Raw genomic sequence first — 17,745 nt, forward strand, 5'->3', positions numbered from 1 at the left:
TTCACAATTCCTGACATTTAATCCCAGTAAAAATTCCCAGTTTTAGGTCAGTTAGGATCACCACTTTATTTAAGAATGTGAAATTTCAGAATAATAGTAGAGAGAATGATTTATCAGCTTTTATTTATTTAATCACATTCCCAGTGGGTCAGAAGTTTACATACCCTCAATTAGTATTTGGTAGCATTGCCTTTAACTTGTTTAACGTGGGTCAAACGTTTCAGGTAGCCTTCCACAAGCTTCCCACAATAAGTTGAGTGAATTTTGGCCCATTCCACCTGACAGAGCTGGTGTAACTGAATCAGGTTTGTTGGCCTCCTTGCTCGCACACACTTTTTCAGTTCTGCCCACAAATTTTCTATAGGATTGAGGTCAGCGCTTTGTGATGGCCACTCCAATACCTTGACTTGTTGTCCTTAAGCTATTTTGCCACAACTTTGGAAGTATGCTTGGGGTCATTGTCCATTTGGAAGACCCATTTGCGACCAAGCTTTAACTTCCTGACTGATCAAATCAAATGTATTTATATAGCCCTTTGTACATCAGCTGATATCTCAAAGTGCTGTACAGAAACCCAGCCTAAAACCCAAAAAACAGCAAGCAATGCAGGTGTAGAAGCACGGTGGCTAGGAAAAACTCCCTAGAAAGTCCAAAACCTAGGAAGAAACCTAGAGAGGAACCAGGCTATGTGGGGTGGCCAGTCCTCTTCTGGCTGTGCCGGGTGGAGATTATAACAGAACATGGCCAAGATGTTCAAATGTTCATAAATGACCAGCATGGTCGAATAATAATAAGGCAGAACAGTTGAAACTGGAGCAGCAGCACGGTCAGGTGGACTGTGGACAGCAAGGAGTCATCATGTCAGGTATTCCTGGGGCATGGTCCTAGGGCTCAGGTCCTCCGAGAGAGAGAAAGAAAGAGAGAATTAGAGAGAGCATATGTGGGATGGCCAGTCCTCTTCTGGCTGTGCCGGGTGGAGATTATAACAGAACATGGCCAAGATGTTCAAATGTTCATAAATGATCAGCATGGTCGAATAATAATAAGGCAGAACAGTTGAAACTGGAGCAGCAGCACGGCCAGGTGGACTGGGGACAGCAAGGAGTCATCATGTCAGGTAGTCCTGGGGCATGGTCCTAGGGCTCAGGTCCTCTGAGAGAGAGAAAGAAGGAGAGAATTAGAGAACGCACACTTAGATTCACACAGGACACCGAATAGGACAGGAGAAGTACTCCAGATATAACAAACTGACCCTAGCCCCCCCCGACACATAAACTACTGCAGCATAAATACTGGAGGCTGAGACAGGAGGGGTCAGGAGACACTGTGGCCCCATCCGAGGACACCCCCGGACAGGGCCATACAGGAAGGATATAACCCCCGATATAACCCCCTTGTCCCCGAGCTGACAAGGTAAAAATCTGTTGTTCTGCCCCTGAACAAGGCAGTTAACCCACTGTTCTTAGGCCGTCATTGAAACTAAAAATGTGTTCTTAACTGACTTGCCTAGTTAAATAAAGGTTAAGAAAATACATCATAATGAGCAGCAGTAGGTCAGGTGTTTAGGTTTTCCTCTGGTTATTTTGACAAATCACGATTTGGCAGGTGTTGGCGTCCTCCTCGTTTCATCATCTCTCCTAAAACGTATTAACCCAGAACTGAATAGAGCGGCTGACCAATTACGTGAGACATTAGTTCTGGGTTAACCAAGACTAACTCAGTGGTGAACGATGTGTTCAACTCCAATGAACGCTCAATCAAAGGTTCTGAACATAAGACAGAGGGGCATTACAAGGACCACTTCCATTTTGAAAAAGTGATTAGGAAAAAAAATGGTACATTTGTGGAAAGTAGTGAACGGTTGGTTACACACTTCAGGAGAAAGGAGGTATTATAAGGATGCACCAGTCAGATATAGAATACAATAATCAAATGTTTCGTCTGATGATGTTCTATGTACAATACTTCCTGTGGTCTCCAGGACAGAGCTAGCCCGTCCCCCTCCACCCTGCCGGAGTCCCCTGGTCACAACTCTCCTGGTAACGCCTTACTGCTGGATCTGAAGAGGGTGTCTGTGTGGCTGGTCGACTGCAGGAAAACACCAGGGCAGAGTGGAACTGTGAGAGAAGGACACGAGGAGGAGGGAGATTTGATTTCATCAAGTAAGAACAATGGGGTGTGTGGATGAAACTACAATCTGATTCTGCAACTTCTGTTAATTCATTGATAAACAATATATACTCAGTTTATTAGGTACACCAATCTAGTACCGGATCGGGTCAGCCTTTGCCTCCAAAACAGCCTGAATTATCCGGAGCCTGGATTCTACAAGGTGTCTTAAAAACGTACCACGGGGATGTTGGTTCATGCTGACGCAATGGCAACACGCAGTTGCTGCAGACTGCTGCTAATTCATCCTGTCAACAGCCCGTTCCATCTCATCCCAAAGATACTCTATTGGGTTTGGTCAGCAACAATGTTCAGATACACTGTGCCGTTATTTGTCTGTTTGTGGCCCGCCTGTCAGCTTGCACGATTCTTGCCATTCTCCTGCGACCTCTTTTGTCAATGAGCTGTTTTCACCAACAGGACTGCTGCTGACTGGATGTTTGCTTTTTTGAGGCACCATTCTTGGTAAACGCTGGACACTGTCGTGTGTGAAAAGTCCAGGAGAGTGTCTGTTTCTGAGATTCTGGATCCGGCGCGCCTGGCACCGGCGATCATACCTCGCTCAGTCGCTTAGGTCACTTGTTTTACCCATTCTGATGTTCAATCAAACAGGAACTTAATGTCTCTGCCTGTCTGTCTGCTTTATATAGCAAGCCATAGCCACGTGACTCACTGTCTGTAGGAGTGACCTATTTTCATGAACTGGGGAGTGTACCTAATAAACTGTCCACTGAGTGTATAATGATATATTGTTGATGTTTGTTTATGGACCCATATTTCCAAAACTTAGTTATTCAATGTCTGTTTCACAGGGGACTCTCCTAACCGTCGCTCTCTCAGCGGGAGGGACTTATCATCTGGGGAGCTTCAACAACAACATGTTGCTGACGAGGCAGAGAAGAGAAGTGTTCCCAATCAGAACACCTCAAACACCAGCACAGACGTACAGGGAAGAAATCTCACCACAGCTGCTCTGACTGTGGGAAGAGTTTCACTACACGGAGGTCCTTCATAATTCACCTGCGTATTCACACCGGAGAGAAGCCTTATCGCTGTTGTCAGTGTGGGAAGAGCTTTGCTCGGTCTGGACAGCTGACTACACACCGGGTAACACACACTGGAGAGAAGCCTTATAGCTGTGGTCAGTGTGGAAAGAGCTTCAATCAGCCAGGCAACCTGACAGCACACCAGGTAACACACACGGGAGAGAAGCCTTACAGCTGTGATCAGTGTGGGAAGAGCTTCAATCACTCAGGCAACCTGACAGCACACCAGGTAACACACACTGGAGAGAAGCCTTATAGCTGTGATCAGTGTGGGAAGAGCTTTGCTCGGTCTGGACAGCTGACTACACACCGGGTAACACACACTGGAGAGAAGCCTTATAGCTGTGGTCAGTGTGGAAAGAGCTTCAATCAGTCAGGCAACCTGACAGCACACCAGGTAACACACACGGGAGAGAAGCCTTACAGCTGTGATCAGTGTGGGAAGAGCTTCAATCACTCAGGCAACCTGACAGCACACCAGGTAACACACACGGGAGAGAAGCCTTACAGCTGTGATCAATGTGGGAAGAGGTTTGCTCAAGCTTCCAACCTAACTAGACACCAGGTAACACACACAGAAGAGAAGCCTTACAGCTGTGATCAATGTGGGAAGAGGTTTGCTCAAGCTTCCAACCTAACTAGACACCAGGTAACACACACCGAAGAAAAGCCTTACAGCTGTGATCAATGTGGGAAGAGTTTTGCTACATATTACACCTTCAAATATCATCTGAGAATTCATACAGGGGAGAAGCCTTACCCCTGTCTTGATTGTGGGAAACACTTTGCTAGTGCAGGATCCCTAACCATACACCAGAGTGTACACACAGGAGAGAAGCCTTATAGCTGTGATCAGTGTGGGAAGAGCTTTGCTGTAGCTTCCACCTTGAATAAACACCAGCGCATTCACACTGGAGAGAAGCCATATAGCTGTAATCTGTGTGGAAAGAGCTTTGCTGTGGTTTCCACCTTGAATAAACATCAGCGCATACACACTGGAGAGAAGCCATATAGCTGTGATCAGTGTGGGAAGAGCTTTGCTCAATCAGATAAACTAACTATACACCAGCGAACACACACAGGAGAGAAGCCTTATAGCTGTGATCAGTGTGGAAAGAGCTTTGCTCGAGCTTCCACCCTGACTAAACACCAGCGAACACACACTGGAGAGAAGCCTTATAGCTGTGATCAGTGTGGAAAGAGCTTTGCTGAGTCAGGGACCCTGAATTCACACCAGCGAACACACACTAGAGAGAAACCCTATGTCTGTCTATGTGGAAAGAGTTTTACTCATTTAGGGCAAATTAAAAAACACCAGAAATCAAAAACGTGCCATATTTCATCTCCATCCTATACCTGACATCAGTTATAGATCCCTAAATTAAAGGCTCTATAGAAAACATATCCATCTCCCATTCTTAAACAGTTGACTTAGTCTGATCACCATGGTAACCTCTGTGGAGCATAATATGCAGCTCTGATCTAGGATCAGGTCTCCCCTGTGTCTTTGTAATATCACACATTGGGATCTAAATGGATAAATGTTATCATAGAAAATGTCATATTGTGTGTGTGGGGGGGGGGGGGGGGGGGTATTGATAATTGTATCGTCGTTCATATACTCATGATACTATTATTACATCTCATTATGTAGAATGTTTCAACAATAGGTGTATATTCATGTATTCAATTAATCAATAAATCCAATCCAATATCTTATAAACAAGAGTTCACTTTAATGTTATAGTTTTCTTGTGTGAGCAAGATGGTGCCAACAGAAAGGGTCGCCTCTCTTCTAGTCCAGCCGGGAAGAACTATTGGATATCAGAGTTACGTCAACTTACCAACAATTCGACCAGGAATACAACTTTCCCGATGTGGATCCTTTGTTCGCACCACCACCCAGGGCATTCGATCTGATTCCAGAGGCCGACCCAAAACAACGTCACCGCAGAAGTGGTAGACGGAGCGGCCTTCTGGTCAGAATTCGGTGGTGTGCACACCACCCACAGCTTCCGAGTATATTACTCACTAAAGTCCAGTCTCTAGACAACAAGGTAGACGAAATTAGGGCAAGGGTTGCTTTCCAGAGAGACATCAGGGACTGTAACATACTCGGTTTCACGGAAACATGGCTCTCTCGGGATATGTTGTCGGAGTCCGTACAGCCACCGGGATTCTTTATGCGTCACGCTAACAGAAATAAACATCTCTGGGAAGATGAAGGGCAGGTTGGTTGTTTCATGATTAACGACTCATGGTGTAATCGTAACAACATACAAGAACTCAAGTCCGTTTGTTCACCTGACCTAGAATTCCTCACAATCAAATGCCAACCGTATTATCTCCCAAGATAATTCTTGTCTGTTATTGTCACCTCCATGTATATCCCCCCTCAAGCCGATACCACGACGACCCTCAAGGAACTTCACTGGATTCTTTGCAAACTGGAAACGATATATCCTAAGGCTGCATTTATTGTAGCTGTGTATTTCAATTAACAAAGCAAATTTGAGAACACGGCTACCTAAATTCTATCAGCATATTGATTGTAGCACTCGTGAGGGCAATACACTGGATCACTGCTACTCTAACTTCCGCGATGCATACAAGGCCCTCCCCTGCCCTCCGTTCGGCAAATCTGACCACGACTCCATTTTGCTCCTGCCTTCCTAAAGGCAGAAACTCAAACAGGATGTATCTCCTGACGAGGACTATTCAACGCTGGTCTGACCAAGCGTAACTCATGCTTCAACATTGTTTTGATCGCGTGGACTGGGACATGTACCAGGTAGCCTCAGAAAATAATATTGATTTATACGCTGATTCGGTGAGTGAGTTTATAAGGTTCGCGCCCAGGCTCTGTCGTAACCGGCCGCGACCGGGAGGTCCGTGGGGCGACGCACAATTGGCCTAGCGTCGTCCGGGTTAGGGAGGGCTTGGTCGGTAGGGATGTCCTTGTCTCATCGCGCACCAGCAACTCCTGTGGGCCGGGCGAAGTGCGCGCTAACCAAGGTTGCCAGGTGAACGGTGTATCCTCCGGTGCGGCTGGCTTCCGGGTTGGAGGCGCGCTGTGTTAAGAAGCAGTGCGGCTGGTTGGGTTGTGTATCGGAGGACGCATGACTTTCAACCTTCGTCTCTCCCGAGCCCGTACGGGAGTTGTAGCGAAATTGGGGAGAAAAAAGGGGTAAAATAAAAAAATTAAAAATAAAAAAAACATAATAATACCGCCCCAATAGGTCCACAGACGATACAGACGATACTATCACACCGCTCTGTCCCATCTGAACAAGAGGAATACTAATAAGAATGAACACATTGACTACAGCTCAGCATTCAACCCTCATCATCAACCCCACCCTGTGCAATTGGGTCCTGGACTTCCTGACGGGCCGCCCCCAGGTGGTGAAGGTAGGAAACAACATCTCCACTTCACTAATCCTCAACACACTCAATCCTCTGTAGTCCTGCAATGTGTCTGTAAGGGCACCTACTAGATCCACAGCCCTTGCTAGGTCAAGAGAGCTTGATTGGAGCATGTCAGAAAGACATTTGGCATCACCAAGCACTTTACAAAAGGTAACCAAAAGCCCTATAAAATGTGAATATATCTGAGAATGAAGGCCCCTATTTTCAAGTGTGATATCCTGTAATTTATTAAATGTAATCAATTATACATTGGATAATAATTTCCATGAGGTCAAGGCAAGAACTATGCATTCTATGTAATAACTTTTAGATTTATAATGTAATAAAACTGGTACAGTTGAAGTCGTAAGTTTACATACACTTAGGTTGGAATCATTAATTAAAACTTCTTAGGGTTTTTTTTTCAATTTTTGCCAAAATGACATACCCAAATCTAACTGCCTGTAGCAGTAATATGCATATTCTTGGTACCATTTGAAAGGAAACACTTTGAACTTTGTGGAAATGTGAATTGAATGTATGAGAATATATCACAATAGATCTGATAGAAGAAAATGCTAAGAAAAAAACAACCTGTTTTTTTTCTACCACCATCTTTGAAATGCAAGAGAAAGGTCCCAGTTTTAGCCATCACTCTGGTTGTAATTCCGATGGTGTCCACAAGATGGAAGCAGTGTGTGCGCACATTTTCAGACGGATAACTTGACGTTTGAGCGTTCTACATGACATTTAGTGTGAAGTCACCCAGGTACATTTGTGCAAATCTTGAAGGAAACGTTTGCATTCATAATACATAATTTTGCAAGAATATCGTCAAGTCTCTATACTTAAACTTTGATTTAGCTGTTCCATTATTAGTAACCATATTATAAATTCAACATTTGCAAAACAACCAGTTTTCATAACTCTGAATATTCTTGTAGTTTTAGTCCAAAAGGAAAAGGCATGCTGTCACAAAAGGTTAGCACCTACATTTTGTGACAGACAGACACAGGGTTTCCGGATACTCCCGTAATCTAGCTAGCTTTGTTTGACCCCTTTTGGTGCTTATTTGACAAAGATACAATTGTAAATGCTGGTGTTCCTAGCTCCAACAGTGCAGTAATATCTAACAATACACCCGTCTAAAAGTAAAATCATGGAATTATTGACATGTACACACCTGTACAATCACACACACACACACACACACACACCTGTACAATCACTCTCTCACACACACACACACACACACCTGTACAATCACTCTCTCACACACACACACACACACACCTGTACAATCACTCTCTCTCTCACACACACACACTTGTACAATCACTCTCTCACACACACACACCTGTACAATCACTCTCTCTCTCACACACACACACACACCTGTACAATCACTCTCTCTCTCACACACACACACACACCTGTACAATCACTCTCTCACACACACACACACACCTGTACAATCACTCTCTCACACACACACACACACCTGTACAATCACTCTCTCACACACACACACACACACACACACACACTTGGGTAATACAAGTTATTTTGCTGGTAGGGGAATAACCTGCGTGTGAATGTAATAATGTGTGTTATCTGTGATGGTTTTGTTTGTCTTGTTTAGTTTATTAATCATTGTACCTAAACTGTATGTATAGACATGTATACGTAGGGCCCAGCTGTAAAAGAGGTCTGTCCGTGTTCCTTGTTGAAATAAAGTTATAATAATACACATTGATTAAAAAAATTAACAGAATTTATTTGTAGACCTTGTTGTCAATGAGCCAGGGGGCTTGTTCAGGCTCACTTGGGGTGACAATGTATATGTTCCTAAAGTGTAAAATGTGTTCTATCATTGCAGCAATGGTACCTTTCTGTGTGTTTATCACTATTTCTATTCATCCCTCCATCCCTTTCCATTTTCCCATTGGGTAAAACCCCTATGACAACGTCAGCATACAGTACATCAGGTTATTACTCATGTTTACCCTTTAATCATATATCATTGGGAATATTAGAGTCATAGCTGTCCATCAGACACATCTTCAGAATGTTCAGATTGACAGAAAGTTGATATTTGACCTCTAGGAAATATATCATAATTACCTGTCATTGCTTTAAAAAGAAAATTATACATTTTTAACTTTGTTTGACATGTGGTTCTGAAACATCGTAAAAATGACCTTTAAAAAAATGCCTTGCCTCAGGTGGGGAGAACCCTCGACTGGACCCCCACCCCATAATGGGCTACCACCTCCACCCCGACCACCACTCCTCAGAGAGGTCACTACATGTCTTAGAGGACTCTGATGTCAACGTCAGAAGACTGTACGAGTGAAAAATATTTTCAGATAGAAACATAAAATAGACAAACATACTTTGATAATGTAATGTGTTGTCGGTTGGATGACACAGGACCAAAATACACATTAGGAAAAGGCGAAGATCATTGCCTTGCATCAGCATTTGAGAGTAAATATAGCTGACTATACTGATCAAGTCACCTTGTCTGAGAGAGAGTTACATGGTAATCAAAATGTCTCCCCAGGGTAAGCCTATGGGAAAAATGAATGGTGGAAAACAGTTGGAACCATTTCCCTGTTCGAGCACTAGGTTTTATGGGTATTATGACGAGTACACTGTGGGGCTCTAAAGAGAGAAATAGCAATAGGTACTAATTTTGCCATGGTTCATTGGACAAAGCCTATGGGGAAAATGTAATGGCGTTTATGTAGGGTGTTTGGATAAATGCCGAAAATATGGACCGTTGTAAACACAGGTTTAGGAGATCTTATTAGATTTTGTTCTACAATATTTATCAGCTGACGTCACTTCTTGTTAATTTTGAAGAATTTGTAACAAAAAAAGCACAGAAGGCTTCATAAAATATAAAGTTCATATTAACTGACTGCTATTATCTCATAGAACAAAACGTATAAGATCTCAAGCCTGTGCTTATCTTATTTTCTGTATTTATTCCAAAACAAAACATTTTCCCCATTGGGATGGATGAACGAGCCAAATGTATCTCATTTCCGAGTTTCAAGACTACAAGCTGGCGAGCTCGTATAGCTCGACATTGAAATTATTGGTTGGCGGTAAGTGGGGGCGGTACTTCCTGTATAAACACAAACTCCCTTCCTTGACTACTTCCTTCCAGCAGTGTGTATCAGGGAGATTTCTAGATGTGAGAAGTGTGCAGGAGGACCTGAGAGAAAGGAATGTGTAGTATTGATGTAAAACGTTGTGTGTATAAACTGTAGGGGTACACATGGTGCTGGAGATCAGATGTGTCCAGTGAGAGAAAGACAGGTTGAGGTTACCAGGATCACAGTAGTGCAGAAGGTGTTGTATGCTGAGGCAGTGAAGAGAGTAGTAGAGGAAGATGGGTCCAGGGTGAGGGATCCTGAGAGGATCCCTGTAATTAGGCCGAGGTCAATAGAGAGTGACAGGAATAACATGCTTCAGTAAGTTTTGGCCAAGTTCATGGCCATGGTTGTCAACCGTACCGCAGGAATAGAATGTAAATCACATTGGATAGATGTTGTGGTGGCAGCTGTTGAGAAGTACTTGGGTGTATAATATTTTACTGCATATTTACAAGGTGTTTTGAAGGATAATATCCTGTCCTCCCAGGATGCTGGCCTGGTGTTGAATTAGAGGGCCAAAGTAGTGGAATAATGATGAGGTTTTAATGGGTGTAGGGTTAGTTGGTTTTTCACAAAGTGTAATGAATTCATACTACAGAATAGTAGGCTGATACACAGCCGATACACTAGGTGGAGAAGTGCACCAATAGTCATTGTTTTGCGGACCGCCATAACACTAAAGAAGAAGAAGACCACTTCCTTCTCAACATCTCTGGATCTGGTCTGTAAAGCGGAAGAATTATAAATCAATCCAATTTTATTGGTCACATACTTGTGTTTAGCAGATGTTATAGCGGGTGTAGCGAAATGCTTGTAACACACTGACTACTTCGGAGGTTGCATTGCTGTAAATGCTGCATGCTTCGCAGCACGTATAGCTTGTAATTTGGTATTTTTTAGGCTACACTTACTGGGCCTAAGACAATTAAAACTATCTGGACTCCCGAAGAGGACGTTGTTCCAACAGACTCTGGGGTAGAGGTAGACGACAACAGTATTTTTGGTGAATAGGGTGTTGGACGTTTTATTTACTTTAATAGATTCAAATCATATCCAGGATCTTTCTGGAGTAAGATTAGGCTACATCAGACATATATTTGTCAACGTTAGTCGAGTGTTGATATTTAAATTAACGTTTGTTCTGGTCTAGCTTTATCTGAACGCGGTAACAAAGAAAGTAACTAGTGTGGGCTAGCTACAGATTTACTGTCACGTTTTTTATTTGAAGAAACGCTGAAGAAAGAACGGCTTCAACGATGGTTCAGGTAAGTTATGTTGACTTATTAACAGTTTTCCTACTGTGGTGTATAACATGTCTAGTTTAATCATCTTTGATCTTCCATATCCATTCGTTCCATTTTAACAGCTGGACAAAATAAATGTAACGGATGTGAAACGGCTAGCTTAGTTAGCGGTGTGTGCGCTAAATAGCGTTTCAATCGGTGACGTCACTTGCTCTGAGACATTGAAGTAGTGGTTCCCCTTGCTCTGCTAGGGCCGCGGCTTTTGTGGGTAACGATGCTTCGTGGGTGTGCAGAGAGTCCCTGGTTCGCGCCCGGGTATGGGCGAGGGGACGGTCTAAAGTTATACTGTTTCATAAACAATGGTGGTAATAAACACGTGGGATATTTTGTCCTTCAGCAAAGTAGCCTACTAGCCTAAAGCACACAGATTGATACAAGGCAATGCGCAACGAGCAGGTAAAGTCAGAACCATGGAGAAATAATGAGGGCAAAGTTACAACTTGCAGTAGTGGTGTGTAGGTAAAAATCACCAGGGAAGAAAGCCAGAAAAATAGCCATATTACATGTTGCGTTAATTGTGTTGTTATAACCTGTTAGTTCATATGCCTTGACTCAGCTGAGACAAGAAGACAGTGGCAGAATACATTCAACCAGACCTTTGTTACATCATAAAACTAGAGAGCAACATCTGTCCTGTTAAGTTCACAAGAAATGTTGCATGTAACAGTTACATGACCTTCAGAATGGTCGAGCAAGTGAATGTTTTCTGAATACTAAACTACTATTGATTTAGAGTTACCGCAAGTCGAAAAGGAAACAGGTGCTTCCTCCACTGTTCAAGCACCATTTCAACTTCAACATCATCTAATTTAGTGACAACTAAAAGATACCAAAAACCAGGGGTGCAACTTTCACTGGGATTGAGTGTATCTGCAGGAACAGTTGCACCCATGGCCCTCACGCTAGCTCCACTTCTACCTACATAATATGTTAAGGAATCCCTAGTTATCTTTCCTTCCTCCCTAACTGTGCACTTGCTCACTTCCCTTCACTGATTTGAAAGGAAATGGCTGTTATGAAACATATGGTGGATTCTCCCACTATCACATGACTCCACCAATCCAATGACGTTTTTTTCTCTCATTGGTATAATTGTCATAAGTATGTTGTCGATTTTCGTAACTGTAAGTACAACGATGTTCCTGTCATTTGTTAACAATACATTTAGCTATCATTTAATCAAACTGCTAAAAACTTAATTACGTAAGCAAAATTATAAAGTGTCAAGTTTACGTACAGAAATGATGTAGTGTACAATGTACTGCTGAAGTACTTGGGTGGTAAATTACAGTTTATTACACTCATGTTCTGAATATTGACAGTTTTAAATGTGGATGCTGTTACAGTAATAAGACAAGTGAATCTTGAGCAATGTTACATGGGGCAGAAATTGCACCAGGCTACACCCATACCTTTTTACTGTAGGTTTCTACTACATGTTACAATACCACTATATCTGATGGTTTATTCTATGTATGTACTGTATAAGGATACTGAAACTATGAGACTGACATTTTTCTCAACATGCTCCAAGTGGGATAACTAGCAGCAGTAGTTCTGGTGTTTAGGTTTTTCATCACTGGTTATTTGAACAACATGATTTAGCAGGTGTTGCCATCTTTCACACGTTGGAAGGGGAGGCGACATCTACATCTTGAAAGAGGGGGTGGAGCTTTTCGTTTCTGTTCTGCTCTTTGTTCTACCATCAAGTTTTATACGTTTTTACATTTTTGTAAAAAATATTCCAATTCCATTTTGAAAAATTTGCCAAAGTGAAATATACAAGACATTTGTGGAAAGTAGTGAACGGTGTCGTGGAAATTTCCTCTATTTACCAAATCATGTCAGAGTTAGTTATCAAAGTCCATCTTTAATTATATGAGCTTTATCACAACCCTGTGACTCTCAGGCAATTCAGTGTCTCTCAATGAATTCCCCGAGAGCCCCCACTACATTGCAACTGAGATCCTTTAATAGCAAAGAACACACATAGTCAGACAGCATAGACATAATAAATCGTTCAGCTTTGTCTCCTTACTCAAACCCAGAACCAATCCTCCATATCAACAGGCATATATCAAATTGTCATTTAGATACAACCAACTCTAAATACAACCAATCCTGGACAAGCTCACGGAGAGGATAGAATGATTCCAGACACTGCCACTGTGTCTGTGTGAACTGGCACACAGACACAGTGGAGCAAAATATATGTTTACACATGGTGATACTTTGACCTCTCCCCTCACTCTAGCCCAAACAACTTAGTCTTGACATAGAACAGATACTGCAACCCTGCCACAGTATTATACAAAAATAACATTCTTGATGAGAAGTAATTTACAAACATATGATGAATATAAAACATCTTATCTATTTTACCAACTAATTCAGATTATTCCACAACAACGGTTACACACTTCAGGAGAAAGGAGGTATTATAAGGATGCAGCCATCAATCAGAGATTTAGACTAAAGTAATCAAATGTTTGGTCTAATGATATTCTATGTACAATACTTCCTGTGGTCACCAGGACAGAGCTAGTCCGTCCCCCTCCACCCTGCCGGAGTCCCCTGGTCACAACTCTCCTGGTAGTGCCTTACTGCTGGATCTGAAGAGGGTTTCTGTGCTGCTGGTCGACTGCAGGAAAACACCAGGGCAGAGTGGAACTGTGAGAGAAGGACACGAGGAGGGAGATGGAGATCTGATTTCATCAAGTAAGAACAATGGGGGGTGTGGATTAGACTACAACCTGATTCTGCATCTTCTGTTAATTGATTGATAAACAGTAAACACTCAGTGGCCAGTAAATTGTTGATCCAGTTTCGTGTATGGAGGGGAATGTACCTAATAAATTGTTTGATGATAAGGGCAGCAGGTAGGCTCGTGGTTAAGAGTGTTGGGACACTAATCAAAAGGTTGCTTGTTCCAATCTCTGAGGCGACAAGGTGAAACATCTGTCTGTGCCCTTGAGCAAGGTACTAAACCCTAATTGCTCCTGATAAGAGCGTCTGCTAAATAATAAAACAATAAAAAATAAAAAAAAAGTTTTGGAAATATGGGTCCATATACAAATACTAACTATTCAAGGTCTTTATTTTACAGGGGACACCCTTAACCATTGTTCTCTTAGTGGGAGGGGCTTATCGTCTGGGGAGCCTCAACAACATCCTGTTGCTGACGAGACAGAGAAGAGTCTCTCCAGATCAGAACATCTCAAGAAACACCAGCAGGGACGTACAGGGAAGAAACCTCACCACTGCTGCTCTGACTGTGGGAAGAGTTTTACAAGCCAGAGTGGCTTCATTATTCACTGTGATCAGTGTGGGAAGAGTTTTGCTGCATCTAACACCTTCAAATCTAATGTAAGAATTCATACAGGGGAGAAGCCTTACCCCTGTCTTGATTGTGGGAAAAGCTTTGTTAGTGCAGGAGCCTTAACTGTACACCAGCGTGTACACACAGGAGAGAAACCTTATAGCTGTGATCAGTGTGGAAAGAGCTTCAATCAGTCAGGCCACCTGACTACACACCAGCTAATGCACACTGGAGAGAATCCTTATAGCTGTGATCAGTGTGGGAAGAGCTTTGCTGTACTTCCCTCCCTGACTATACACCAGCGCATACACACAGGAGAGAAACCTTATAGTTGTGATCAGTGTGGAAAGAGCTTTGCTGTAGTTTCCTCCCTGATTAGACACCAGGTAACACACACTGGAGAGAGAACCTATGTCTGTCTATGTGGGAAGAACTTTGCTCTAGCTTCCACCCTGACTGTACACAAGAGAACACACACTGGAGAGAAGCCTTATAGCTGTGATCAGTGTGGAAAGAGCTTTGCTGTATCAGAAAAACTAACTAGACACCAGCGAATACACACAGGAGAGAAGCCTTATAGCTGTTATCAGTGTGGGAAGAGCTTTGCTCAATCAGACAATCTAACTAGACACCAGCGGATACACACAGGAGAGAAGCCTTATAGCTGTGATCATTGTGGAAAGAACTTTACTCAGTCCTCAGCCCTGAATTCACACAAGCTAACACACGCTGGTGAGAAAGAAGCCTTATATCTGTGATCAGTGTGGGAAGCGTTTCAGTCAGTTATGGACCCTTTATTCACACCAGTGAACACACACTGGAGAAGGAGCCTTTGGTCTGTCTAGGTGGGAAGAGCTCTGTTTATTTAGGGCCAATGAGAAAAAAACAGAAAGCACAAACTTGCTGTAATTAGATAACCTGAATTCACACCAGCGAATACACACTGGAGAGAAGCCTTATAGCTGTGTTTCATCTCCCTTCCTTCTGGCACCGTTTCCAGATCCCTAAATAAAAGGATCAAATCAAATGTATTTATATAGCCCTTCTTACATCAGCTGATATCTCAAAGTGCTGTACAGAAACCCAGCCTAAAACCCCAAACAGCAAGCAATGCAGGATCAGTAGAAAACATCTAGTGAACAGTCATATCCATCTCCCATTCTTAAACAGTTGCCTCAGTCTGATCACCATGGTAACCTCTGTGCAGCATCATATGCAGCTCTGATCTAGGATCAGGTCTCCCCTGTGTCTATGTAATATCACACAATGATCTAAATGGATAAATGTTCTCATAGGAAATGTTATAGGGAACTTGTGTGTGTGTGTGTGTGGGGGGGGGGGGGGATGTTGATAATTGTATCTTCTTTCATGTACTCATGATAATACTATTATTATTAAATGTCATTATGTAGAATAATATTTCAACAATAGGTGTATATTCATGTATTCAATTAATCAATACATTCAATCCAATTATCTTCTAAACAAGAAGTTATCACTTAAATGGTGTATTTTATAAATCTATATTGATTAAATTGATCCTAAATCTAATCCATAATATATTGGATAATTATTTCCATGAGTTCAAGGCAAGATCTATGTAATAACTTTTAGATTTATAATGTAATAAAGCCGGTAAATGTAACATCTTGTTGGTTAATATGATAAAATGTTGTCTAATAACCTTTTCCACTTAATGTAATAAGTTATTGGTATCAGGTTACAACTTTTTTTAATGAATAACGTAATAACTTAATCCGATCATGTAATAACACCTAAACCAATGTTTAATGTGTTACTTCACCAATGTTAATGCACATACCACCCTCCACGAATAACAAACCCACACACACAAACCTATGCCCTTGTACTCGTACACAAACAAGCACACAGTTATAGACACATACATTGATTTAATCTTTTTAAATGAACAATTCATCTGTAGTTCTTATAGTCAATGAGACAGGGGGCTCGGTCGGGCAAGAGAAAGGAGGATTGGGAATCTGCAAATAACAATAAGCTGAACTCCGTCTGGCAGAAACATCTTTGTATTAGCAACTATTAATGATTAGTTTATATTGTGTTAAAGTTAAGGGATGTCACCCTGCGAGGGGTGAACCATAGTAGGGGATATAAAGAGAACACCATCTTGAGAACTGAGTGTCTTGTTTGTAAATTGCTGTAAGTGTAAACTCCGGGTTGCAAACCATATTAAACAAACTAACCTCTGATTCCTGTGGTCACTTGTGGTCTGTGGTCACGCCCTATAAAGGCATCTAGCCATGAGCTCATTTGAAAGACAATAGCAAAGAATTTCTCTAACCAAGCTGTTTTTGTTGTTTCTATAAATACCTTAGATTTGTGATTTTAGATTTTATTTGCAAATATAAAAACAATACAACCACACGTGGACATAATGCATTTACTATCATTCAGGATGATACTAAAACAGTGAAACATGTACAGTTTAAATAGATTCATGATATAATACAAACAGTTATTTTCTAGCATAATGACTCCCTAAACCGCCTCACCCACTTGAAGAGAGGTGTTGATGACTATATACAGTAGGTGGCGGCACCTTTTAAACACCACAGAAGAAGCCGGAAAGCATCAACAGGAAGTACTTTGTTACCATCCTCTATCTAGTTTTCAAACCAAATATAATTCAACCGGTTTTTACAGGATGTTTCTAATGTAAGATTAGTCTAAATGAGACGTTCATTCGTCACAACTTAAATGGAGTTTTGATATTTATGAAGTTGTGGTCGAGCTTTTCTTTATCTGAACGTTGTGACAAAGAAAGTAACTAGCATACACATTTAGTGTCGTTTTTTATTTTTTAGAAAGAATACAGTAACGTTAGCTTCCACGATGGATCGGGTAAGTTTGGTTGACTTTTATTAATAGTATACCTATTGTGGTGTTTTAAATGTCTAGGTCCAGTTTTCACGTGTGATCCTCCACATACATGAGTTCGATTTGAACAGCAGGAGAAAAGAAACCATGGTGGTAATTTCAGCCAAGTAGCCTACTAGCTCATCGCACACAGATTGATGATACAAGGCCATGCTCAACCGGCAGGTCAAGTCAGAACCAGGGAGAAATAACTAGGCATCGCCTACACCAATGATGTATATAAACCCTGGATTGCTGATGCTATATATTGGCCATTGCGGCTTTGAAGGCACCGGTTAACTTCTTTGAACACCTCAAATTGTTTATCCAGATGTCAGTTCGACCACACAGCGTTTACACACTAATTTGTTGCGCCCAAATAAAGAAAACGACCATTGAAAATAGGTGATTTTTGTTGCTAGGCTACCAGTTAC

The 17,745-nt window shown here is 41.9% G+C and overlaps 2 protein-coding genes across 4 annotated transcripts in view; both read left to right on the forward strand.

Moving 5' to 3' along the window:
* Positions 1-17,745, forward strand: part of LOC110485292 (zinc finger protein OZF-like) — a 34,871-nt gene that overhangs the window by 1,207 nt on the left and 15,919 nt on the right. Inside the window, exon 1 of one of the 3 annotated variants that reach the window (XM_036939296.1) lies at positions 16,970-17,296. The exons of 1 other annotated variant lie outside the window; for it this stretch is intronic. In XM_036939296.1, the coding sequence (XP_036795191.1) occupies positions 17,288-17,296 (9 nt within the window). In that variant the 5' untranslated portion in view covers positions 16,970-17,287. Of the gene's footprint in view, positions 1-16,969; positions 17,297-17,745 lie in introns of those variants that run through there. One more of the 3 variants, XM_036939299.1, reaches the window with a different exon arrangement.
* Positions 11,047-15,291, forward strand: LOC118937834 (gastrula zinc finger protein XlCGF17.1-like). The gene is made up of 3 exons (XM_036939557.1): positions 11,047-11,055; positions 13,629-13,812; positions 14,201-15,291. The coding sequence occupies exons 1-3, from the start codon at positions 11,047-11,049 to the stop codon at positions 15,169-15,171; spliced, it is 1,164 nt and encodes a 387-aa protein (XP_036795452.1). The 3' UTR covers positions 15,172-15,291.

Source organism: Oncorhynchus mykiss, chromosome 12 (assembly GCF_013265735.2).
Source record: "Oncorhynchus mykiss isolate Arlee chromosome 12, USDA_OmykA_1.1, whole genome shotgun sequence".
Lineage (NCBI taxonomy): Eukaryota > Metazoa > Chordata > Actinopteri > Salmoniformes > Salmonidae > Oncorhynchus > Oncorhynchus mykiss.

Excerpts from the sequence above, each read along its gene's own strand:
- LOC118937834 (XM_036939557.1), top strand. Across the intron at positions 13,813-14,200 it reads TGGAGATCTGATTTCATCAA|GGGACACCCTTAACCATTGT; the intron begins GTAAGAACAATG and ends TTTATTTTACAG.